This window comes from Marmota flaviventris, chromosome 3 (assembly GCF_047511675.1).
Source record: "Marmota flaviventris isolate mMarFla1 chromosome 3, mMarFla1.hap1, whole genome shotgun sequence".
Taxonomy (NCBI): domain Eukaryota; kingdom Metazoa; phylum Chordata; class Mammalia; order Rodentia; family Sciuridae; genus Marmota; species Marmota flaviventris.
The window spans coordinates 14,074,947-14,098,082 of record NC_092500.1 but is presented as its reverse complement, the minus strand read 5'-3'; the positions used below and the strand labels follow the sequence as shown (position 1 = coordinate 14,098,082).

Sequence of the window (23,136 nt, the reverse complement as noted above, 5' to 3'; positions counted from 1 at the left end):
CGGCCCTGCGGACTGAACATCTCCGTCTCCGTTACATCTCCAGCCTCCGGCAGGGCCCAGCCCTGTGGACCTAGCCACCTTCATTTCAGGCAGCGAAAAAAGCTTGAGGGAGAAACGTCCTTGCAGCGGGAGAGCGGGGTGGCAGGGTCTGGCAAGGTCCCTCTGAGAGGGGACATTTGAGAGGAGGCCAGAGGTGAGGTGTCCCACCTGCAGGAGCATCTCAGGGAGAACAAGAAGCAGGAGCAGAGACCCCGCACCAGACACAGTTCCGTGCACTTTAGACACGACACGCCACGTCCGCAGAGGGACCAGGAGCCCCCTCACCGACGGGAAGCCAAGAGCGGAAACAGGGAGGGACGGATCTAAGGTGGCACAGCTTGGGCGCCACCCAGGGGGCTGCTCCACTTCTGCAGGTGGGCTCTTGGCCACAAAGCCGTGCCACCTACCTGGACAGGTCCTAGATGCTTTGTGAGCACGGAAGAGGGGCATTGGACTCCCCCTTAGGGCAGGGAGGCAGAGAAGGAGCCGTGGAAGGACAACTTCGAGGTACCCAAGGACTGTGGGGGGGCCAGGGAGTGGGTCTTTCCTCTTTTCCCTCCTCCAGCCCCCGAGCTGCCCCTCACCCGAGTGCAGGGACGCTCACAGGCAAGAGGGATGCTTCTTCTGCTCTGCTCTCTCTGCCTCTACTGAAGCCTCCGCTTCCAGGAAGCCTTCCCTGCTTGTCCCACCTCAAATACCAGCCGCGCCCTATGTCCTCTCTCTGCCTCACCATTTCTCATGACCTGCCAACCCGCCTTTGGAACCCATATCTGTTTTCTGCAACTTAAATGTCAGTTCCACAGGGGCCACGGTCTGTTTCCTTCTCCACTGGGTCCTCTGGGCCTGGAGCATAGTTAAGGAATGAAGGGAAGGAGAAGGAGAGGCTCGGTGGGTGTGGACCCCTTCAGGAGAGCCCCGGGGGGGGCAGGGGGGACTCTTCCAGACCCGGGAGGCGGAGGAGGAGCTGTGCTCTCGGGGACGTTTGCCAGGCCCTGCCTGGCACCCGGAATGTGCTCAATAAATACTTGTTGAATGAATGACTATCTGGAATTCGAAATTCAAAGTTGAGGATGCCCAGGGCCATGATGTGTGCAATCGAGAGTGAGGAATGTTATTTATGAAAAGAATATTTTTTAATGGGGTGTTTGAGAGTTCCCAGGACAAAGGCTCCGGAAGGTTGGGGGGCGGATCCTGGCTCAGGAGCTCAGAGTTGGGGATTTAGACAAGTCCCCCTCCCCGGGTCCCTGGGCCACGATCTGTCCATCTGTCCAGTGGCAACTCCCAGGAGATGCTTAAGGGGCTTTTCCGACTCTGGGTCTCTAGGGTTTGGTAGAACATGCCCTCCTCTGGGACAAGCCCACGCATCCACCTCTTGGCCGAAACATCGCCCCTGTAAACCGGCCGGCCGCCAGGGCGGCTGGCTCCTGGGGGCAGGAGGGCAGACCTGGGAGTGTCCAATGCCGTGGTTTCTGTCGTGTCCTCCAGCTCCGCCTCCCCCTCCTCCAGGCTCTCGGCTCTCTGGGGTCTGACCTTCTAATGAGCGGATTCCCATTATCAGTCTCGGTGGATTGAACGGTGGTTTGAACGGGTGCCTGCAATTTAGTGTTGCCCCATGCTGGAGACCGAGCGCCTGGCTTGTGTAATTAGATTGGGGCCTCATTAACGTCTGCCTCCTCGAGGGATTGCATCCTTAGCTCCTCCTGACCTGTGTTTCAAGCCCATCTGTGTGGACAGGGCTCCCCCCGCCCCCCACCTCCCCTGTTTTTTAAATCACTCTGTTTGGAGCCAGGCTTGAGCTTGGGCCCAGAAGGACCGCAGCTGCCCACAGAGCACGGATTTCAACACCCCCTGGGATGGCCTCTGTTCTTTCCCAAGAACCTGGCTGTCTGGCTGGCCCTTGGGCACCTCGAGTGGCCAGCTGTGGCTCACATGTGCACAGAGAGTGGAGCTGGGAGGGCCGTCCATGCCAGGGCTGCAAGTTCTGCTGATTAAACCGACTTGTGTGTTACGCTTTGTCATTTGGAAAGCCCCCCCCAGAATCCTCCCTGGGGAGAGGGGCTTGCGGTACCTGTTCACTGAGATCCCCTAAGGGATAGCCTCCTGGGACCCATGGAGTGGGGTCAGGAGGCATAACCCAGCTCTCCTGCCCACCCGCTCTGCCTGGCTTTGGCCTCCACCGGAGACTGCAGGTCAGAGGGAGGGAAGGCCACACGTTGCTTCATAGGTCCCACCTGCCTCGGTGCCATGACGTTGGAGGTATCTGAGAGCGTCCACAGCACCAGCTTCCACAGGGCAGCTCTCCCGCTCAGGTCCAGGTCAACCCTTCTAGATCAGCCTGTTACACGTTGGGGAATCCCTTAGCCCAAGAGCCGAAGCGTCTTGCATTTTGCGTATTTTGGGATTTGGAAACATTTGCATACACATAATGAGAGATCTTGGGGACGGGACCCAAGTCTAAATACAAAATTCATCGATGCTTCATATACACCTTAGACACACAGCCCGAAAGTCATTTCAAACTCTCATCTTTTGAAATTTTGTTCAAGAAACAGTTTCGTGCTGGGGGATTCTCCCCTTGCAGGGTCGCGTGGGCGCTCTAGAAATTCTGAATTTGGAAGCGGTTCAGGTTTTCAGAGTCTGGATGCTGGACCTGCAATTCTCTCTCCCTCTTGTGCCTTCTGAGCGCCTCCTTTTCCCTTGGCCCCCCACATCCTTCAGTAAGTACCTCCTTGAAGTCTCCTTTCTTAAGCCATTTGGGGGTGACCTCTGCCTCCCACCTGGCCTCTGTCTGACACAATTTCTGTTACTGGAAACGGTGTTGGGGACATGGTCGGTCCTTAATGAGCACTTGTGGAATGAACGGGCTTTTCACATGCAGCATCTCGCGCAGCCCTTGCAAAAATGATGTAAAATGAGATTTTTCTAGATAAACGAGGGATAGGTTTCTAAGTGAGAGCAGCACACCCCTGCCGCGTCCTGGGTGACCTCCAGCCATACTCCACCCTCTGCAGAGATTATGCCCAGGTTGGATCTGGAATGTTCCTCAAAGGCCCATGTGTCAAACACTTGGTCCCCAGTCCCTGGCACTGCCGGAGTGGTGGGACCTTCCTGGGTGGGGTCCAGTAGAAGGAAGTTAGGTCACTGGGTGTGTCCTTGAAGGAGACATTGGGACCACGGTCCCTCTTTCTCCTTTTGCTTTCTTGCCACCATGAGGTGAACGGGTCTCCTCCATCACACCCTCCTGCCACGCCGCACTGTGCCCCCGCAGGCCCAGAGCAAAAGGGGCAAGAGATCCTGGACTCGTGAACCAAAACTAACCTTTCCTTCTTCTAAGGTGGTTGAGCGTGGGCATTGTGTCACAGTGACGGAAAGCTGACTAACAGCGTCTCCCACCCCTTGCTACATTTTGTACAGAGACTCAGGGTCCATCATGCCGGCCTGGTGTGGGAGCAACAGGACCAGATGACATGGGGCAGACAGAGGGAGAGGCAAGGAGTTAAAGACACCTGAAAATTCACTTGGGATCCCATCAGGTTCAGACCTGATGCTGCCACTTTCTAAAAGTGTGACTTGGTGCAAGCGATTTAATGATCCCCAGTGTGACTCAGTAGTTGGGACTCAGTTTCTGCCTCTGTATAATGGGACTCTAGTAATAATTATCAGCCCTTAATTTAGTGATGACCCTGGTCCAGACGCTGTTGCGAACCCCTCATGGACACCATCTCGTCTCACCCTCACTCCGGCCCTCCGAGGAGGAGCTATCAGCATTTACATTAGTAGTAAGTATCCCAGATCAGGCACTGTCACGGCCACACGGCTGCTCTCCCAGTGGCGGATCTGGGAGGACCACCCAGACTCAGCTCTCACCACTGGGCCGTACTGCCTTACTCTGCCGTTAGACCATCTTGTGAGGATGCGATAAGATCATGCTTCACATAAACGCTGAGCTCAGACCTGGTGAACAGAGGCCACGGATAAGTGGCAATTAGCTCTTCCCTCTTCCCCGCTCAGAGTCAGAGATCTGGATTCTCCCAGTGTTTTCCTCCCAATGGTGGCCCCATTGCACCCTGCCTTCGGCTCCGATGGGGAACTTATGCCCTTTAAGGAACCCTGGCTGTGACACTCTGCCCGGATACAGAGGCAGTGCTGCCCTAGGCTGCCACCCACAGGCTCTGGCCAGACTTGGACCCCGCTCTCCCACTGGCTGGACACCTGGGCTCCATGACCCTGCCTCGATGTGTCGATCTCCTTATCTCTAAACTGGGGGTGTTGAAAGGAGAAATGACTTAATGTATGTTAAGTGCTTAGAATGGAGCCTAGCCCGGAGGGAACGCTGTAACAATGTTTGCTAAATAAATAAAAGTCATGAATTTTCTATGTTCTATCCAAGCTGGCTTCAACCAAAAGGGATTTTTTTTTTTTGGCTCAAGTTTTGGGGATGAGTGAGATCCCCAAGATCCAGAGCCTCGAGCACCCCATCAGGTCCTAGGGTCTCTCTCGCGCCTCTTCCCTTTGGCTTTGCCTCACCCTGGGCAGGTCATTCCCTCAAGGGGAGACAGAGCGACCAGCTCCGGGGGCCACCTCCCCAGCTCAGCAGTCCCAGCGGAACTCACGGGCCCCTCGTCCCACAGTTGCACCTGAAGTCTTCTGGGGGATCCTGTTGGCCTGGCTTGAGGCCCAAGGTGAGAGTCTAACAGACTGAGGCTGTCACCTGTCACCAGCTGCACACACCACACAGGCTATGGCAGGGAGCGGGTGGCCCCCAGGGGACATCTCACAGCCGCTTCCCAAAGCAGAAGGGCTGGACACTGAAGAAAACCAGGAGCGCTCTGCTCTACCCCCATCCTGGACTCCTGTATTAGGGTTCTCCAGAGAAACGGGGGCCCCAGGCTATATGTTAAAGGAGATTTGTGATTGGAGCCTGGTGCCCGGGATGATGGAGACGGAGCAGTCCTACCACCTGCCGTCTGCAAGCGGGAGGCTCAGGGACGCTGGAAGACCTGAGAACCAGGGGCTGATGGTGTAATTCCCAGCTGAGGCCAGCACTGAGGGGCCATGGGTGTGAGTGCTGGGGTGTCAAGACCCCAGCAGTGGGAGCTCTGTGGTCCAAGGGCAGGAGAAAAGGATGCCTCAGGCCGAGAAGAGAGAGATTTTCCTGTTTGGCTGGTGCCTGCCCACGTGGGTGAGAAGGGATCATCTTTAGGCAGCCTACTGATTCAAACGCGAACCGCTTCCAGAAACACCCTCCACGTCACGCTCCGAGACAGTGTTTTAGCAGCTCCCTGGGTCTTCCCGAGCTTAGTCAAGTGGATCGTGCTGTTTTCCTGGAAGGTTTTTCTCTTGAGCAAAACTGCAGAAGATCCAGGCCTTGCACATTTGGGAATGCTTTGGGGGCATTGTTGATAAAACGCCAAAGTGTCTTAGGAAGAATGTTGTGCAAGTGAAGACCAGGATCAACATTCCTAGGTGGGAGACCACAGCGAAGGCTGGCTAGGGCCCTGTGGGGCCCAGGAAGAGTCTACTGATTCCCCACCTGCAGGACACAGTGTGAATCAGTCTGGGGGCCCCCTGGTGTGCATGCATGGTTTTAGAAGTCTGGTTCCCTGAACCTAGGGCTTCCAACCTTCACAGCCCTAGCTACTCAAAGCGTGGCCTTCCACCAGCGGCATCCACATTGCTTAAATGGAGTCTGCAGGACCAGAAGCCTTAACTTCACTGGGGAGCTCATGGGAAGTTCAGATCTCAGGCTCTACCTGAAGACCTGATGGACAGGAACCTGTATCATATCATCATCATCATCTTCATCATCACTGTTATTATTATCTGCCCTGTAATAAGATCTCCAGGAGATTTGTATGCACGTGAACATTTGAGAAGCGGTGCCATATTTACAGTTCTCCAGGGCTGCTTTAACAAAACGCTACAAACTTGACGGCTTAAAACAACTTATTCCCTCACAGGTCTGGGGGCCAGAAGTCCAAAATCAAAGCTTCCACAGATGTGGTTCCTTCCGAGGACTCTGAGGGGTACTGTGTTGCAGGACTGTCTCCTGCCCTCAGTGGCTACAGGTGACCCTTGGCACCCCTTGGCTTCTAGATGGATCACTCCAGTCTCTGTCCCCATCATTACTGGCATCTTCCCGGTATCTCTGTGCCCCTATTTTTCTCTCCTTGTAAGGACACCGTCATATTGAATCAAGGACCCACTGTGTTCTAGTATGACCTAACTCATCACATCTGAAACTACCCTATTTCCAGATAAGGGCGCATTCTCAGGTACCAGGGGTTAGGACTTGAACCCATTATTTTTGGGGGACACAATTCAACATGTAACAAACTACTTCAAAGTCTGCCATTCTTAAATACTGGGAAACTAGCTGACTAAGAAATACCTGGAATAGCTTGGTAAATTCATTTTTGTAAACAATTATGGAAGTTCAGAAAGGAGTCGGTAGGCCTGGAAGAAGACTGTTTTTGTAAAGTGATTCTTGTGTCCAGACAGCATATCCCAGAAGCAACCTCACCTGGCCTCAGAGCCAGGTCACCACAGGGACAATCTGGGAAAGTTTGGCTGCCCAATTGGGGGGTTCCACTGTGATTGGCCTGAAGTATTGCCTAGGCATCAAAATTATGAACCTAGGTGCTTCTAATCTGCAACCAAATTTGAAATCTAATGGGATAGATAGTCTCATTTCCTCTATAGTCCAAAGAAGGAGACTCCCAAATATATTAGTGGGACATAAGTACAAAATATCGAATATGAGCACATACAGATCACTAAATAGTATTTTTTTTTACAGTTTTTGAGTGTGAGAAGAACAAGAATGTCTACATCTAGCATCATTCTCAAAAATATCCCGTGATGGTGGACTTTGCTTAATTCTCCTGAAGTCTTGTCGATTTTTAAGTCCTATTTTAGACTACTTTTATTTGGTGCTGATGAACTCAATTATTATTTCTTCTCGGTAAATGAACCCTTTATCATTACATATTACTTTCTCTCCCCTAGTAATTCATTTCACCTGGAAGTCTATTTCCCCCAATATTCATGTAGCTGCATTAGCTAGCTTTCTTTTTGCCTAGTAGTTATGTGATATATTTTCTCTGTTCTTTAACTTTCAAATTTTCTGTAGTCTTACATTTTAAATTAATCTCTTGTATAGAATGGAGTCATATTTTAAAAATTTGCCATGGAAACCTTATTCTTTAATTTGATCATTTAGTTCATTTATAGTTAATGTAATTATTAATGTACACTGGTGACCAAAATATTTTAACTACTCCTCTGCAGGGGTTGCAGTTCTCACAAGTGACCATGAGAGGGCGACTCCAGGAGATGCAGAGAAACTCACAAGCCTAGAAGAAACTTGGGGAATCAGGTATTTGCTTTCTGGGGTTCTCTACTGCCTTTGAGGACACGGCTCCCCTACAAGTTCTGGACAAGAAAGGAGCAAGGGTATGGAATTTGGAAACAGGACTATGGTAGATTAGGGGACACAGCTGTTCCATGGCTGTGCCTGTTGGTGGGGTGAGGGCAGTGGAAGGTACCCAAAGGAGAGGTCATTTACCAGCTTATATAAAAAAACTGACATTTTAATAACTAGTTCCGCTAGATGAGAAGTTCAGAACATCATCCCTGCTGATAAGTTTGTGCTTAAGCCAACTCTCTTTTATTGCATTACATATTTGTAACATTTTTCTGTGTTGGTTTTGAAGCACTACATCCTATTTCTATTTCTAAATAATTACGCTAAAATGATCTCATGCGTCTTTAAATTTGCATCAAAGCCTATTATTAATCAACACACTGACGTTCTTCCCTGACAATAGAAGGGTCTCAGTAAACCTGAATTCCTTCCACCCTCCCCGTCTCCATTAACTCAGTGTTGTGTATTTTAATCTTTCATGTTTCTCAGATTCATAAGATCTTCCTGTTATTGTCCTTTGGAAGCATGGTTTTTAAACATTTTCCACCTCTTCACATCCTCTTATAGTTCTATGCTACCCAAGGGTCATTTTCCTTTGGCCTGAAGGACATACTTTAGAATGACCCTAGCGTGGGTCCCCTTTTGGTCTGTGAATGTTTTTATTTTGTCATTATTCATAAAAGATGTTTTCCTGAGGACAGAGTTAATTTCTTTAAACACACTGAAGATAAGTTTACTGTGACCCTCAGAAGCTGTCTGTCACTACAATATAAGAAATATTTTTTTCTCTGGCTACCACTAAGGTATTTTTCTCTTTCTTTCCAAAGTTAGTTACATTGTTGTTCTAAAAGTACACACCATAAAATAGAATTCTTTTAAAAAATGTTAATGGTGCATTCTAATCATACGTAACCTTGGGATTCATTTTGCCGTTTTCGTACGTGCACATAACATATCCTGACCAATCTCATCTCCCGCTGTCGGTTGAGCTTCTGCTTGGGAAGTTTGGAATCTTTCTGAAAGAATCATTTCCTGGAAAGCTGCCTCTGTTCTATTCTTTTTCTGAGACTGTGATTAAACGGCTGTTCTATCTTTTCCTGGGATTTCGCCATCTCTTCTGCATTTCCAATCTTTTTCTCTTTGTGCCTGTTTCAGGATAATTTTTTTCAGCTGTGTTTAACACAACACACCAGTAATTTGGGTTATTATAGTTTCTTCATTTCTGGAAGTTCTGTTTGTTTCTTGTTAAACCGGTGGTCACTTTAATGCTCCCTCTTTCCAGCAGATATTTTCGAGCCTGATCAGATATTTTCTACCTATCATCTATTTTTTTTTCTTTTATTAATCTGTGTCTGACAATCCAGTATCTGGTGTCTCTGAGGTTGCATTTCTATTGTCCCTTGTTTCATTTTCCCTAATCATGGCACCTGTGCCTAGTTACCTTTGACTGTGTGTTAACCATTGAATAAAGAATTACTTGAAGTCAAGGATGAAAGTGTCCTCCCCCACCCAGGACTTGCTTTGACTTCTCGGTGTCTGCGATCACCATGCACCAACTTTAACACTTCTGGAAGGTCCAGGCGATTCAAACTGCAACTCAACTCACAATTACTTTGAGGGCTCATCTACTTATGGTCCGTGTTCACTTTGAAGATGCGGTCCTTTGGGGTCTTAGCTTCTTGTCGAGAGGGTCTGTCATTACAGTCCATGCTACGGATGGCCCTGGTGTTGGTTTCTGTCTCCCTTTTCCTCCCTCGGTTGTCACATCCAGCTGAAGAATTGACTGACTTAACAACTACACTCAGAAGACAGCTGATTTTATAAACTCATTTATCTCCTTGGGTTCCCATCGTTTTATCATTTCTTTTTGGTAATTCCTATTGTTGTGCCAACCCCTTGAAGTGCTGTAAACATTATGACTACTGAAAACTAGTTTTAAGTTGTTTTCAGTGGAAAAGTTGGTTCAAATAATCTAGCCCACCATTATTGGAAGTCTTTCTTGGCACACAGTAGGTGCTCAATAAATGATGTAGAATTGTCATAAATTCCCAAGCAAGCACCACTCTCTGGGTTATTTGTAAGGCTCTTTCCTACTCGTGGAACGCATTCCTCATTTCCCGTCCCCAGCCTGAGACACTCACGTCCTAACATTTGACGAGACTTGAAACAAATGCCAAACAAATTCCCCCCAAAGTGTTTCCTGTCTCCCGGCTTCCCCAGATCTGATCCTGTGTCTTGCCTCCTCAAGCCCTCACACAACCTGGTATGCGCCATTCTCTGGGGACTTCACTAGAGAGGACCGTATTTGTACACGTACTCATCTCTCCTGTGGATTTATACTTCCTTGTCATTTCTGGCTTCTGAAGAATTCCCTCATTTCCTCTCCGTCTCGGCATACAGAATAAATAGACTTCTGGAAAGTATTATGGCCAGTCCTGTTCAGACCTGGAGGGGATCCTCTGAGCATTCAGTCTGCGGTATTGCTACAAGCAGGATCAGATGCATCCTCAAAACCCTTAAAGTGAAGGGGTCGCCCTCCCACACCCGAGACCGTGCACACTCCAGTGACTTGAGTGTGGCTATCGCTGTGCTACAGATGGGACCTGAGATTCAGAGACACTGAATATCTGACAGAACAGAGTCACAAAGCTGGAAACGGAACTCACGTCGTTCCACTCCCAGCCTGTGACTTGATCCTGGACCTCACAGATGCTTCCCAGGTGCTCTGTGCCATTAGTCATTTTTTTGGTCCCAATAGCACCTCTTTGGACGCAGACCTTCTGCATGGAAGAGAACCGTGTGCGGGAGTCAGGTGGCAGGCAGGAGGTAGAGCAGGCGATGGGAGGTGTCCCGTGTGCACCTGTCGGAAGGCTTTCCGTACCTCTGTCTTGCTTACCTCACGACTTTGGTCCCATTTCTCACGACTTGCATGTCCACCATGCAGCCCCCGGTGACGTAGGCAGCCAGGTTCAACTCCGAGAACTCTGCCTGAGGGAGAGAGCAAACAGAAGAGAACCCACTGAGTCCCGACACCGTGCAGCTGCTCACACGCACCCGGTGGGTATCCGTGGGAAATGCGCATTAAGCTCCAGCTCAATCTTAGCAAAGCTGCCTGGAGCTTCATTTCTGAAAGATGAGGAAGCTGAGCTACACAGTGTCCTGGTGACACGCTCACGATCACACAGTGAACCCAAGGCAGAATGGGACCCAACCTGTGAACCTCTGATTCAAAGACCCATAATTTTAACCACTATTCATTTCTGCCTCCTTGAAGGGCGAAGAGGCCACTCTAGCTCTGGGACCAGGAAATGACCAAATGCTGTTAATGGGCCAGTTTTTGCTGGACTTCTTCTGGCTCATGCTGCACAGGGGTGCTGGGTCACAGATCCATGATAACTTATCTCTGGTCACAGAAACTTCCTCAAGTTATTTGCCTGCACCTCCCTTTTTTGGTGATGACCCTCTCACCTCCACCACATGGCTCTGTGCCTGTGCACTGACATGCTGCCATTTTGGCCACAGTGGGTGGGGTGGGCATCGGACCCAGGGTGGGGGAATAAGATGGTCCTCCCTGAGAACTTGAAAGTGCTGAGTGCTCCACACAGGTTCTTTCTAGGTGGTTGTCTCTTTACTGTACAAACCTGGGTGCTATTAAGACCATGTTTCCTGCTGGCTGCAAATGGAGAACAATAGGAAACCATAGTGGAGTGTGGAAGGAGAGAGAGAGAGAGAGAGAGAGAGAGAGAGAGAGAGAGAGAGAGAGAGAGAGAGAGAGAGAGAGAGAGAGAGAGAGAGAGAGAGAGAGAGAGAGGTATCACCATCACCAAGATAGGGAAAAAGACACAGGGGCAAGAGATGGGGAATCCTGTTGACATTCATGGACCAGCAATGGTCCTGCCTCTGGATTTGCAGTTCCATCCTTTTGCGTACTTATTGGTTTAAGCAAACCTTACTGAGCATCTGTTGCTCTCAGTTAGAATCCCATGGAATTCATTCCTCTGACCACAACACATGCCCCTGAGATGGAGGTTCATTGTGACAATCATCTGTATGTTTTGTAAGGTTGCTGTAACAAAGTACCACCACTGGTTGGCTTAAACAGCAAAGATTTATTGTGTACAGGTCTGAAGGCTAGAAGTTCAAAGTCAAGGTGCTGGTAGGGTTGGTTTCTTCTGAGGGCTTGTGAAGGAAGGATCTATGCCAGACCTCTTTCCTTGGCTTGTAAGAGAACCATCTTTCCCCTTTGTCTCTTCACGTCATCTTCCCTATGCATGTCCTTGTGTCCAAAGCCACCTTTAAGTCACACAGGTACACTCTCACCTTAATGATCTCACTTTGCCTTGATTGCCTCTTTAAAAGGCCCATCTCCAAATAAGGTCACACTCAGAGGTACTGTACCTGAAGATTGCATGTGAGTCTTGGGAGGTGACAAGTCAGCCAATAATGATGTCATCTAAAGGGCATCTCCCCAAACTTATGCACAGTGGTGCCAAAAGCAGGTTTTGGACTTAGTGACTACACAAAACCACTCCCATATATGAATCCTGTGCTGGCCTCAGCATTCACATGCATGAATTCATTGAATTCATTGAAAAATGAGGATTTTTCAAGATGAGAAAACCAAGGCAAAGAGACATCAGTAACTTCAATGTCACATACTAGGTAGTAGGAGCGACTATTCAACCCCAGGCAGTCTGGCTTCAGAGCCTGTGAGTATTTGGGGGGGTGGTGTGGGTCGGGGGTACCAGGCACTGAACTCAGTAGCGCTTAACCACTGAACCACATCCCGAGCCCTTTTGTGTCTTTTATTTTGAGCCAGGGTCTCGCTAGACTGCAGAGCCTGTTGATATTGTGCTTTACACTGCATACCCAAGCTGTTCCGCTGAATGAGGCACTAGGTAGATCATAACTGGAAATTTTAGAGACCTAGAAATAATCCATTTAAAGAGAAAAGACAAGTTTGCATTGAAGGTAAATATGATTTTCATGGTGACTTAAATGTATCTCCCTGGAATCATTTAATAGGAATTAAGACCAAAGACCCTGCCCTCTCCACCAGAGCATTGAAGGAAACCTAGAATACTATGTCCCTAGCTCTAACTAACAACCTCATTGTGCTGTGATAAGGTGAAAAGAAAAGAGTTTAGGTTGGTAAACAGTGGTCATGACCTGGTTATTAAGTCTGAAGCTTTGCAAATTAGCCCCATGATGCTCAAGCTACTTCTCTGGCAAGATCACCAAGAAGGGTGAAGAAAAGTTGCTGCTTGTGGGTGGCAGAGAAGTTAGAAGAAGCCTGCAAAACAGGGGAGCTGGTCACCATGAGGAAAGGAAGTTCATCAGAATCGTGGGGAGTAGAATCTCCTGCCAACCACGGTGCAGACCCAGGGGCTGTCTTGCTGCCCGAATGCAGGGTCGGCTCTGGGTGGACTTTGTGAAGCTGGAGGCCCGTCTTGCTCAGGTCTAGTTGTGCGGGGTTCTTTTCCATCCGTGGTTTATGGATAATTAGAGTAGTAGATGCTTGGGTCACAGAGTAGCAGGCCTCGGCTGGATCAAGCATAGACAGTGGAGGTGGTAAAGAAGTACAGCCTTCCTCTGAATTTCACTTCTAAAAACTTCAATAGCTATGGAAATGAAACAGAGGATCCAAGCCGCTTCTTCAAAATAACTTGGTTTTCCTGGTAGAATCTCAAAGAGCAGCCACTTTGGAAGGGTCTCAGAGCCCCCGTAGAAACTGTAGTGGATTCAATTGTATTTCCTGGAAAGATGTGTTCAGGTCCTAACCTCTGATACCTTGGGGTGGGAGGTGGGAGGGCTCTTTGGTTTTTTTTTGGAAATGGGGTTTTTGGAGAAGTAATTAAGATGTAATTAAATGGGGTTTTTGAAGTTGAATTACCCAAATTCAATGACAAGTCCTTAGAAGACAGGAGGGAGGGAGACAGAGAGACATAGGGAGAAAGGCCATGTGAAAATTGGGGCAGAAATTGGATCAATGCCAATGAATGCCATTGGACCCACTGAGGCTGGTGGGGGGCAGTCGAGGAAGGATTCTCTCTGAGAGCCTTCAGATGGGGTGCAGTCCCACAGAAACCTTAATTTAGGGTGTGTAATCTCTAGAACCAGAGAGAATACATGTCTATTGCTTAAGCCACCTAGTTTGTGCTAACGTGTCATGGCAGCCCTTGGAAACTAATTCAGTAACTTTGGAAAATGAATGTAACTTCATTGTTGTGTGCAAAGTCACCAGAACTCATGGAAGATCAATGTGACAGGGTCAGGATCCCTCAGTCACTGCACCAAACACAGGCACTTAGGCACATCATTATGCACACGTTTTCTTTCTCTGTCCACCTGTGTCTGTCTTTCTTTCTCTCTCACACACACAGTAATAAATCAGCTGTTTACTTAAACCATAAAGCAGTGCGGTCAGAATCACTTAAATTTCCTGCATGAGTTAACTTCTTGACCTCAATATTGTTTTAGCTCCAGCTGGGTTAGGTGCGGCGTCTTTTTTAGATACTACACTTTAGGGACTGTGGTAGGAATAAATGCGTACTCGGGAGAGCACATTCAGATGTAAGTTTAGGCAAGTTACTAACTTGCATAAGGACTTCTACTTATGAAAAAAATGAAGTCCTACAGATTGAATCTTAGTTTGGACGTCTCTGGAATAGAGACAATGGTGTTAATAAATTCATCTTCAAAATTTTTGTGAAGATTTATGATTATGAGACAACCAGCCCAGGACTGAGACATAGGAAGGCCTCTGTAAATAGCTGTCATTATTATTTTCAAATATTTCATTGTCTTCGTGAGAATAAACCAAAACCATCAAAAATCGTGTAAGCAGAAAAACAGCAACTACTTCAAGTATTTAAAACACATAAATTAAAAAAATATTAAAGCATAGAATATGCACAAGGACTTCTATTTACAGATTGACTCTATTTGAACCCCCATCTTAAGCAAGGAGGAAACCAGACAAAGTCCGTTAAGCAGCGTTTTTCAGCCATTATACAACAGGCATGTCAGGACTTCAATTTCTACAAAAAGGAAGCAAATTAAATGATCCCCATGATTCCCCTAGATGACTGCCTAGAGGCAGCTTCCAGGAAGAAGAACGACTTGGGAGAATGCAAACAGAACTCTTCAGTCTCACTGAGTTGAGCCTACAGAGACTGAAGTTCAGGGGAGCCATGACAGCTAGGATTTGCAGGAAAAAGTACAGGGAAAGATGGAAGGCACAGAAACTGAATTCTGCATGGAGAGAGGTTCAGGTCTTTGGCTGAGTACTGATTTGAGCATGCCTGAAAGGGAACTATTGTTCACATTCTTAGGAAATTGTTGTTTCATATTCTCAAGGATGGAGAAGGAAGTATTAACATGATGAGGAGAGAAAAGAAAAAATCATAAGATCAATGAGAAAACCTTCATTAGCAGGCTCAACAATCTCTAGAATCTAGACAAGTCTAGAGGTAGTTCAAGTTCTCACTGGTTGGAGGATAAAGACCTTGTAATATGAATACCTTGGTTTTCCTGGTAGAATCTCAAAGAGCAGCCACTTTGGAAGCGTCTCAGAGCTCTCAAAGTTTAGTACTAGGACTAAATTATTCCTGGATTAAAGCATGCTCTGGGTCTAGGAAGACAAATTTGTCCTGTTTTGCTTTGGGCCTTCCCAGCATTAGAACTACAAGTACTAACTCTCAGATGCCCATCAGTTCCCATGTCTCGGGAACTTCCTTAGACCCAGGCAAAGTGGAAAGTTTGACCATTTTATCTAGCTTTGTCCGAAAAGAAGTTTAAAAGTAAATCTTGAATGAATCAAGCTTATTTCAAAGAGCTTTACTGTGTATTAAAGTATACTTCTCTGCAGAATAAATTATACCACTATTTAAAGGAATGTAAAAAAATCCAGCATACAACACTCATAATGAAAAAGTTATGGCAATTAATCATAACTTACTACGCGTGCAAAGAAGCAGAAAAACATTATCTCTAATAGAGGAACAGATCCAGAAATGGGAGAGCTAATGGGAAGAGCAGAAATGGAAGTTAAAGGAGACTTAAACACCCGTAGCACACGAGTTAATAACTAGAATCAACAAATGGGACTTACTCAAACTAAAAAGTTTTTTCTCAGCAAGAGAAACAATAAGAGAAGTAAATAGGGAGCCTGCATCATGGGAACAAATCTTTACTCCTCACACTTCAGATAGAGCCCTAATATCCAGAGTATACAAAGAACTCAAAAAATTAGACAATAAGATAACAAATAACCCAATCAACAAATGGGCCAAACACCTGAACAGACACTTCTCAGAGGAGGACATACAATCAATCAATAAGTACATGAAAAAATGCTCACCATCTCTAGCAGTCAGAGAAATGCAAATCAAAACCACCCTAAGATACCATCTCACTCCAGTAAGATTGGCAGCCATTTTGAAGTCAAACAACAACAAGTGCTGGCAAGGATGTGGGGAAAAGGGTACTCTTATACATTGCTGGTGGGACTGAAAATTGGTGCGGCCAATTTGGAAAGCAGTATGGAGATTCCTGGGAAAGCTGGGAATGGAACCACCATTTGACACAGCTATTGCCCTTCTCGGACTATTCCCTGAAGACCTTAAAAGAGTGTACTACAGGGATACTGCCACATCGATGTTCATAGCAGCACAATTCACAATAGCTAGACTGTGGAACCAACCCAGATGCCCTTCAATAGATGAATGGATAAAAAAAATGTGGCATTTATACACAATGGAGTATTACACAGCACTAAAAAATGACAAAATCATGGAATTTGCAGGGAAATGGATGGCATTAGAGCAGATTATGCTAAGTGAAGCTAGCCAATCCCTAAAAAACAAATGCCAAATGTCTTCTTTGATATAAAGAGAGCAACTAAGAACAGAGCAGGGAGGAAGAGCAGGAGGAAAAGACTAACATTAAACAGAGACATGAGGTGGGAGGGAAAGGGAGAGAAAAGAGAAATTGCATGGAAATGGAAGGAGACCCTCACTGTTACACAAATTACATATAAGTGGTTGTGAGGGGAATGGGGAAGAAAAACAAGGAGAGAAATGAATTGTAGTAGATGGGGTAGAGAGAGAAGATGGGAGGGGAGGGGACGGGGGATAGTAGAGGATAGGAAAGGTAGCAGAATACAGCAGTCACTAATATGGCATCATGTAAAAATGTGGATGTGTAACCGATGGGATTCTGCAATCTGTAATTGGGGTAAAAATGGGAGTTCATAACCCACTTGAATCTAATGTATGAAATATGATATGTCAAGAGCTTGGTAATGTGTTGAACAACCAATAAAAAAAAAGAGAGAAGACATTGATGGAAGATGTCCTCACAATACACCAACCTGCCAGTGCCTTGACCTTGGATTCTCAGTATTAAGAAATGTGAGAAAATTAAAAAAAAAGGAGACTTAAAAATGAGGAATGAGACAAGGGTGGCTACAATCTCTATTTTTGTTCGACATTATATCGAGAGTTCTAGGCTGGACAATCAGGCAGAAAAATAAAATCAAAGGCATCCAGATCTGAAAAGAGGTGGTAACACTACTGTTAGATGACATGATCTCATACTAAAAAAATTCTAACAATCCTCTAAAAAAACCTGTAAGAACTAACAAGTTCTGCAAGGTATAAGATACAAGATCAATAAGCAGAAATCAAATATTTTTGTGTACTTGCAGTGAACAAATATAAAAGACATTAACAATTTCATTTGTCATAGCATCAAAAATAATATAATTGATGAACAATTCAAACGAAATAAATACAAAACTCTAAAAACTATAAAAGTAAAAGAAGTGGAAGTTAAAACAACCATTGTTAATATGTTTTATACTCACAAGAATGTGGAGGGAAGCATAATAGGATGAAGAGAGAAAGGAAAAACATAAAAGAAGGAAAATGAAATTTCCAGAGATAAAAACTATCACATCTGAAATAGACCAAAAAGAAAGTAGTAAGGGGATTAACAATTGTTAATTACAGAAGAAAATGTTGTGAGCTTGGAGAGAAAGCAATAAAAATTATACAAAATGAAGCACCAGAAACAATAACAAAAAATTTTTTAAGTGAACAGAACCTCTGTTGAGCTACACGATATCAACCAGTCTAATGTATGAGTAATTCAATTTCCAATAGACGAGGGAGATAAAAAGGTTTTTAAATGGCCTACTTTTTCCAAATTTGATGAAAGCTGAAAGAATCCACACCCCCAAGACGTTCAATAAATCTTCCTTTTAATATTTTTATTTGTACTTATTAGTTACACATGATAGTAGGATGTATTTTGACATATCATACATGTATGGAGTATGACTTCTCATTCTTCTGTTTGTACATGATGTAGAATTACATTGGTCATGTGACCATATATGCACATGGGATAGTGATGTCTGATTCATTCTCCTGTTTTTCCTATTCCCATTCCCCATCCCTTCCCCTCATTCCTCTTTGTCCAATCCAAAGTACTTCTATTGTTCCCTACTCCCTCCTCCTCTTGTTGTGAGTTAGCATCAGGATATCAGAGAAAACACTTGGCCTTTATTTTTTTGAGGATAAAAAAATAGTGAAATAAGCCAATCCTCAAAAAAAAATCCTTTCAATACACATAATAAACATACTAAAAAGCAGTGGTGAGAAGAAAATCTTCAAAACAGTTCAGGGGTGAGGATACACTTCATATATATATAAAAGAACAAAGATAAGAATGACAGCCAACATTTTTCCAGAAAATACCAGACTAGGAGAAAGTGAAATAACTTCTTTAAAATATAGAAAGAAAAAAAAAACAACTATCAACCTAAAAAGTATCTATTGATAATGAAGTCACAATAACAACATTTTAAGGCAAACAAAAGTTGAGAGAATTTATTGAAAGGCTCAGAAATGTTAAAGGAAGTTAGTTCTTCAGGCAGAATGATAATAATATATGGAGATTTGTACTGATGAACAAAAGAAGGGTTTTGGGTGTGATAAATATGTGGGTAAATAAATATCATTTTAGCTTTAAAATCTCTGTAAAAGATAATTAACTGTTTAAAGCAAAACATAGTACTTCATGTACTATGTAAATGGGAATTTACAACATATATAAAAGAAAATCATAGCAAGCACTAAGGATGGCAATGGGAATGGAAATGTACTATGGAAAGTTCTTACTGTATGTGGAGTAGAATAATCTGTCTTGGAGGTAGACGTTGATAAATTCAATATGTATCTGCAAAGCCTAGAACAATGCCTTTAAAAGAGATAGAGCATAGATTTAGAAATATAATCAAGTGCACACATTACTATACATTACAGCTATATGGATTTTATTTGCATTGCGTCATGAATACCCAGATCAAGATATGGAATATTTCCAGAAGCTGTGAAGGTTCCCTCATCCTTATCCTAGCTACTTTCAAGCCCCACACCATGATGCTGCCACATAATGTCTTCATCTCCATAGATCAGTGTTTTTCTTGTGTAAGTGGCATCTCACAGTATGTACTCCTTGGTATTGGTTTTCTGTCACTCACATTATATCTGTGAGATCCATCCATGCTTTGCAGGGAGCAGGAGTCATTCCTTGTTTTCGCCATGTAATGCATCGCTGTCTGAATGTACAATAATATATTTATCCATTCTGTTGCTGTTGGACACTTGGAAGATTTCTAGCCACTGGCTATTAGTAAAAAGCTGCAATGCACACTCATTACATATCTTTTGGTGGAAATATACACTTAATTTCCTTGGAGATATATATATATCTGTATATATTTCCTTGGAATATATATTTACCTAGGAGTAGAATTTCTGGGTCATAGGGTAGGCAGATATTTAGCTTTAGCAAATACTTATGAATAAATTTCCCATGAGCCTTAGTAATTTTAGATACCCCCCAGCAATATGAGAGTTAGAATTGTTCCATGCTCTTCTATTCAACACTTGGTGTCTGTTTTTAATCTTAGCTATATTTGTGGATTTGTAGTGGTAGTACATTGTGGTTTTAGTTTGGTTCCATTTCTCTAATTATCATTAACGCTGAACACTTTTTCATGTGATAATTAGAAACTCAGATAACCTCTTTGGAAAAGTACCTGTTCATGTTTGTGTTTTGGTTTGTGTTTATCTTATTACTTTGAAAGAAGTATGTTAAAACATATTCTAGACATATGTTTTTGTTGAATGTTTTTACTTGCAGATATTTTCTTCTATGGCTTGTCTTCTTACTTTCTTAATTTTCCAATGTAGAATGTACGTACACACACACACACACAACAGAAATACTTCATATGAATGTACAAAGTAAGATTATTTAATATTATTTACAGTTAGCTTTTAGATTTCATTCATCCTAAATTTTTGCCTATTCCAAGACCATATAGACACTTTTCACTGTTTCTTGCTAGATACTTTATTGTTTTATACTTTACATTTAAGCCTATAATCCATCTAGAATTAAATTTTTATATATTATGTGAGGTAGGACTCAAGGTTCAATTTGTCTCTATGGTTATTCAAATTTTGGCGCCATTTATTAAAATGACCATTCTTTCTCAATAGAATTGCATAAGTGACTTTGCCAAACACCAAGTCACTTCATTTTGTCCGTCTGTTTCTAAATTCTCTCTTGTGTTCACCTGCTCCATCTCTGTTCTTGATCCGTTTCATACTGACTCGTTGCTGTAGCAGACGGTGAGTCTTGACATCGGGTGGTATGATGTTCTAAAAAGAAAAGCAGCCCACACAGGCCCAGGGACAACAAGACCAAGGACACGGTAGGATGATGTTCTTTGTCCCCTTAGCCCGAGGATCGGATTTTTGCAAGTCTTCCTGTCCACACCTCCAGAACACACACAGACCTGGGCAACCAGAAGACCTGGAAGGCTTTGTCCTGAATGAACTGACCGATGTCCTCTTAGCGATGTGATTGATGGACAGATGTGCTCCACTGTCCTCTGCTTTACCCCAAACCCACCACAGAAGACCAGGCCTCTCAAAGATCTCCCTGACGAAATTTCCATCTTTCTTAAAAGTTAAAGAATATATATATCAAAAGCTCATCTTCCTCAGCTCAGTCGACAGTGGAGACCCTTCTCAGCAGGTGGCCCGTGTGACCTGCCTGTTGGGAGGTTACCACGGGGAGGAGCCAGCACCTCTATTGCTGTGGGTCTTCACCTGTACCAGGTCAAGGTGCCAGAGGCGCCCCTCCATTGCTGTGCTCATGGGCCCCTGAAAAGCTCCCTTTGCTTTATAAATGAACTTCCAAGTTTCTGGACAGTTCTCAACTTTATTATTTTACTTATTTTCCACTTTGTTGAACATTGAGCCCACTATCTAATTTGCATTATTTGGGGCCATTTGTTGCTATTGAGCAGATTTAAAAGAATTTGTTTTCTTTATTTTTAACATTAAAAAAACCCACACCATAATATATGGCTTTGGAAAATAAAGATAATGGATATTTAATTTTGATTGTCAAGATTCTGTTTTAGGAGGGAGAATTGCCATGTGATCCATCTGTAGTGTACTACCTGAAAACACTATTGAAGACAGGGAGGTGTAGATTCTTGAGTCCATCTATGGGCTGCGTACAGGGCTCAGGTCTTGGCGTGTTTACTTATCTTGTTAAAACCAGCTGGGGAAGGATTTCAACACTGACCCCAAAAGTAACTGTCAGTATGGACTACCTGAGTCTCCCTGTTTGTTTTGAACCATGATTAGACATGTGCATAAAGGAAGGAAGGAACAGTGGAAAGAGATTGGCCTTGAACTCTGGGCACCAGGGATCTAAACCTTGAATCTGACATTGACTTTAAGCAAACTTCTCACACTGTCTTTCCACTTTAATATTTTCCATCTTTAAAATGAAGGAGCTGAAATCACTGGAGTTAATGACCTCTCTGGTTCCTTTCATTTTCACATGGTGTCTTTCTCAACCAGAGTCCTCCAGTTGTCACCAACTACAAAATCATCACAGCCACTTTGTGGGAAAGGAATGCTGAGCAAGAAGATATATATATATATATATATATATATGAAAATACTGAATTGTGAGATCTGTGACCTCATCAGTGGATTGATCCATTTGAGGGATAACTTGAAAGAATGACTGTACTTGGCAATAACTCCAGGCAGTTAGGTGTGGCTGGAGAAAGTAGGTCACTTGGGGTGTGCCATTGGGATTTATATTTTGTCCCTGGTGCCTAGATTTTTCTCTTGCCCTATAGCACATTAGTCTCCCGTGGCACCTGTAACAAACCACCACAAATTGAACAACTGCAAACAACACATATTTATTCTGTCACTGCTCTGTATGTCAGAAGCCTAGGTCAGCATGTCTGGTTTCCCTGGTCTGTTTCACAAGGTCAAAATCACAGTGTTGGCTACTGAGGCTCTTATTGGGAGCTCCAGAAAGAATCTGCTTCCAAGTTCATTCAGGCCCTCGGCAGAATTCAGTTCTTTGCAATCCTGGGACTGAACTCCCTGCTCCCTCGGTCCATGTGCTGCTTGTGGCCCTGTCACGTCACACTCTCCATCTTGTGCCACCCAGCAATGGCCCATGGGGTCCTTCTCAAGTTTAGAATCTTCTGACTTCTCATTCGGCCCCATCTCCATCTCCCGCTAGAGAAACTCCTCTGTTGCTAAGGGCTTGTGCCTGGACTGGGCCTAATTGGAGGCTCCAGGACACTTTCTTATTTTAAAGTCTGTAACTGTAATCACATCAGCAAAGTCCCTGATGGGTAACATTTCCACAGGTTCCAGAGATTAGAGTAGATGTCTTTCAGGTGGAGAGGGAAACAGAAAAGGCTGCAGAGGGTGGTGATTTGGTTTTTAAGAGTATACATATATGCAGCCCTTTCTAAGTTCCAAGCTCTGTGGCAGGGGACAGATATGGGTAGAATCATATCCACTAAGAAAGCCTCTTCTGTAGCCCCCTAGATCAGAAGGAAACAGAAACTCCGGCCTATAACCGAGCACAGTTCCGATCCCAGAACACACACGTGTGGCCCTGCGTGCACATGCACAGAGGGAATGCAGTCTATTTCCTGCAGAGTCTGGCTACGTTCCCGTGAGCGCTGGCACCTGGCAAGTGCGTAATGCCAAGCAGATACTATTACTGAAAGTATGGGGTATGCGTGTCTCGTTCCCGATGATTGCATCTGTGATGATAATAATGTTGACGACAGCCTGGAAATTGGTGACTGCAATCATCCTGATGATAACAACTTGAAGGATCCTATTAGGCCAGAGGATCAATGGGAAAGAATCTGAAATCTGGAGTTGGAATGGGATGACTGACTGGAATGTACACCAGAAACCAAGAATGTGTGGGAACGTGAAGGTAACAGCCATCAGCCTTGACCGTGAAGGCTGGCCCAGGGAGGATTTTGACACAAAGAGATGTTGTCCAGAGGTTCTGAGAAAGGCAAGATGCTGGCAGACAGATTGTTCTGCAATCCAAGGGTGACTGATAAGATCCTGGGAATTCCTGTCAGTCAGCAAAGACATATCTGGTCTTAAACCCTCAGAATATGTCCTTGCACCTGGCCTTATGCGTTCATAGATTTTGCAGGACAGACAGAAAAAAACAGAGACAGGCAGACAGACAGGCAGAGGCAGAAATAATAAGTTTGTTGGAGAAGGTCCCAGGCTCTC

At 44.8% G+C, this 23,136-nt stretch overlaps 1 protein-coding gene across 2 annotated transcripts in view; it reads right to left on the bottom strand.

Moving 5' to 3' along the window:
* The window catches only part of Syn3 (synapsin III), a 388,585-nt gene that overhangs the window by 312,465 nt on the left and 52,984 nt on the right, over positions 1-23,136 (bottom strand). The window contains exons 3-4 of one of the 2 annotated variants that reach the window (XM_027940623.2): positions 10,362-10,453; positions 2,034-2,036 (exon numbers count right to left, since the gene is read on the bottom strand). In XM_027940623.2, coding sequence (XP_027796424.1) covers positions 2,034-2,036; positions 10,362-10,453 — 95 coding nt within the window. The remainder of the gene's footprint in view (positions 1-2,033; positions 2,037-10,361; positions 10,454-23,136) is intronic. The other variant, XM_027940536.2, reaches the window with a different exon arrangement.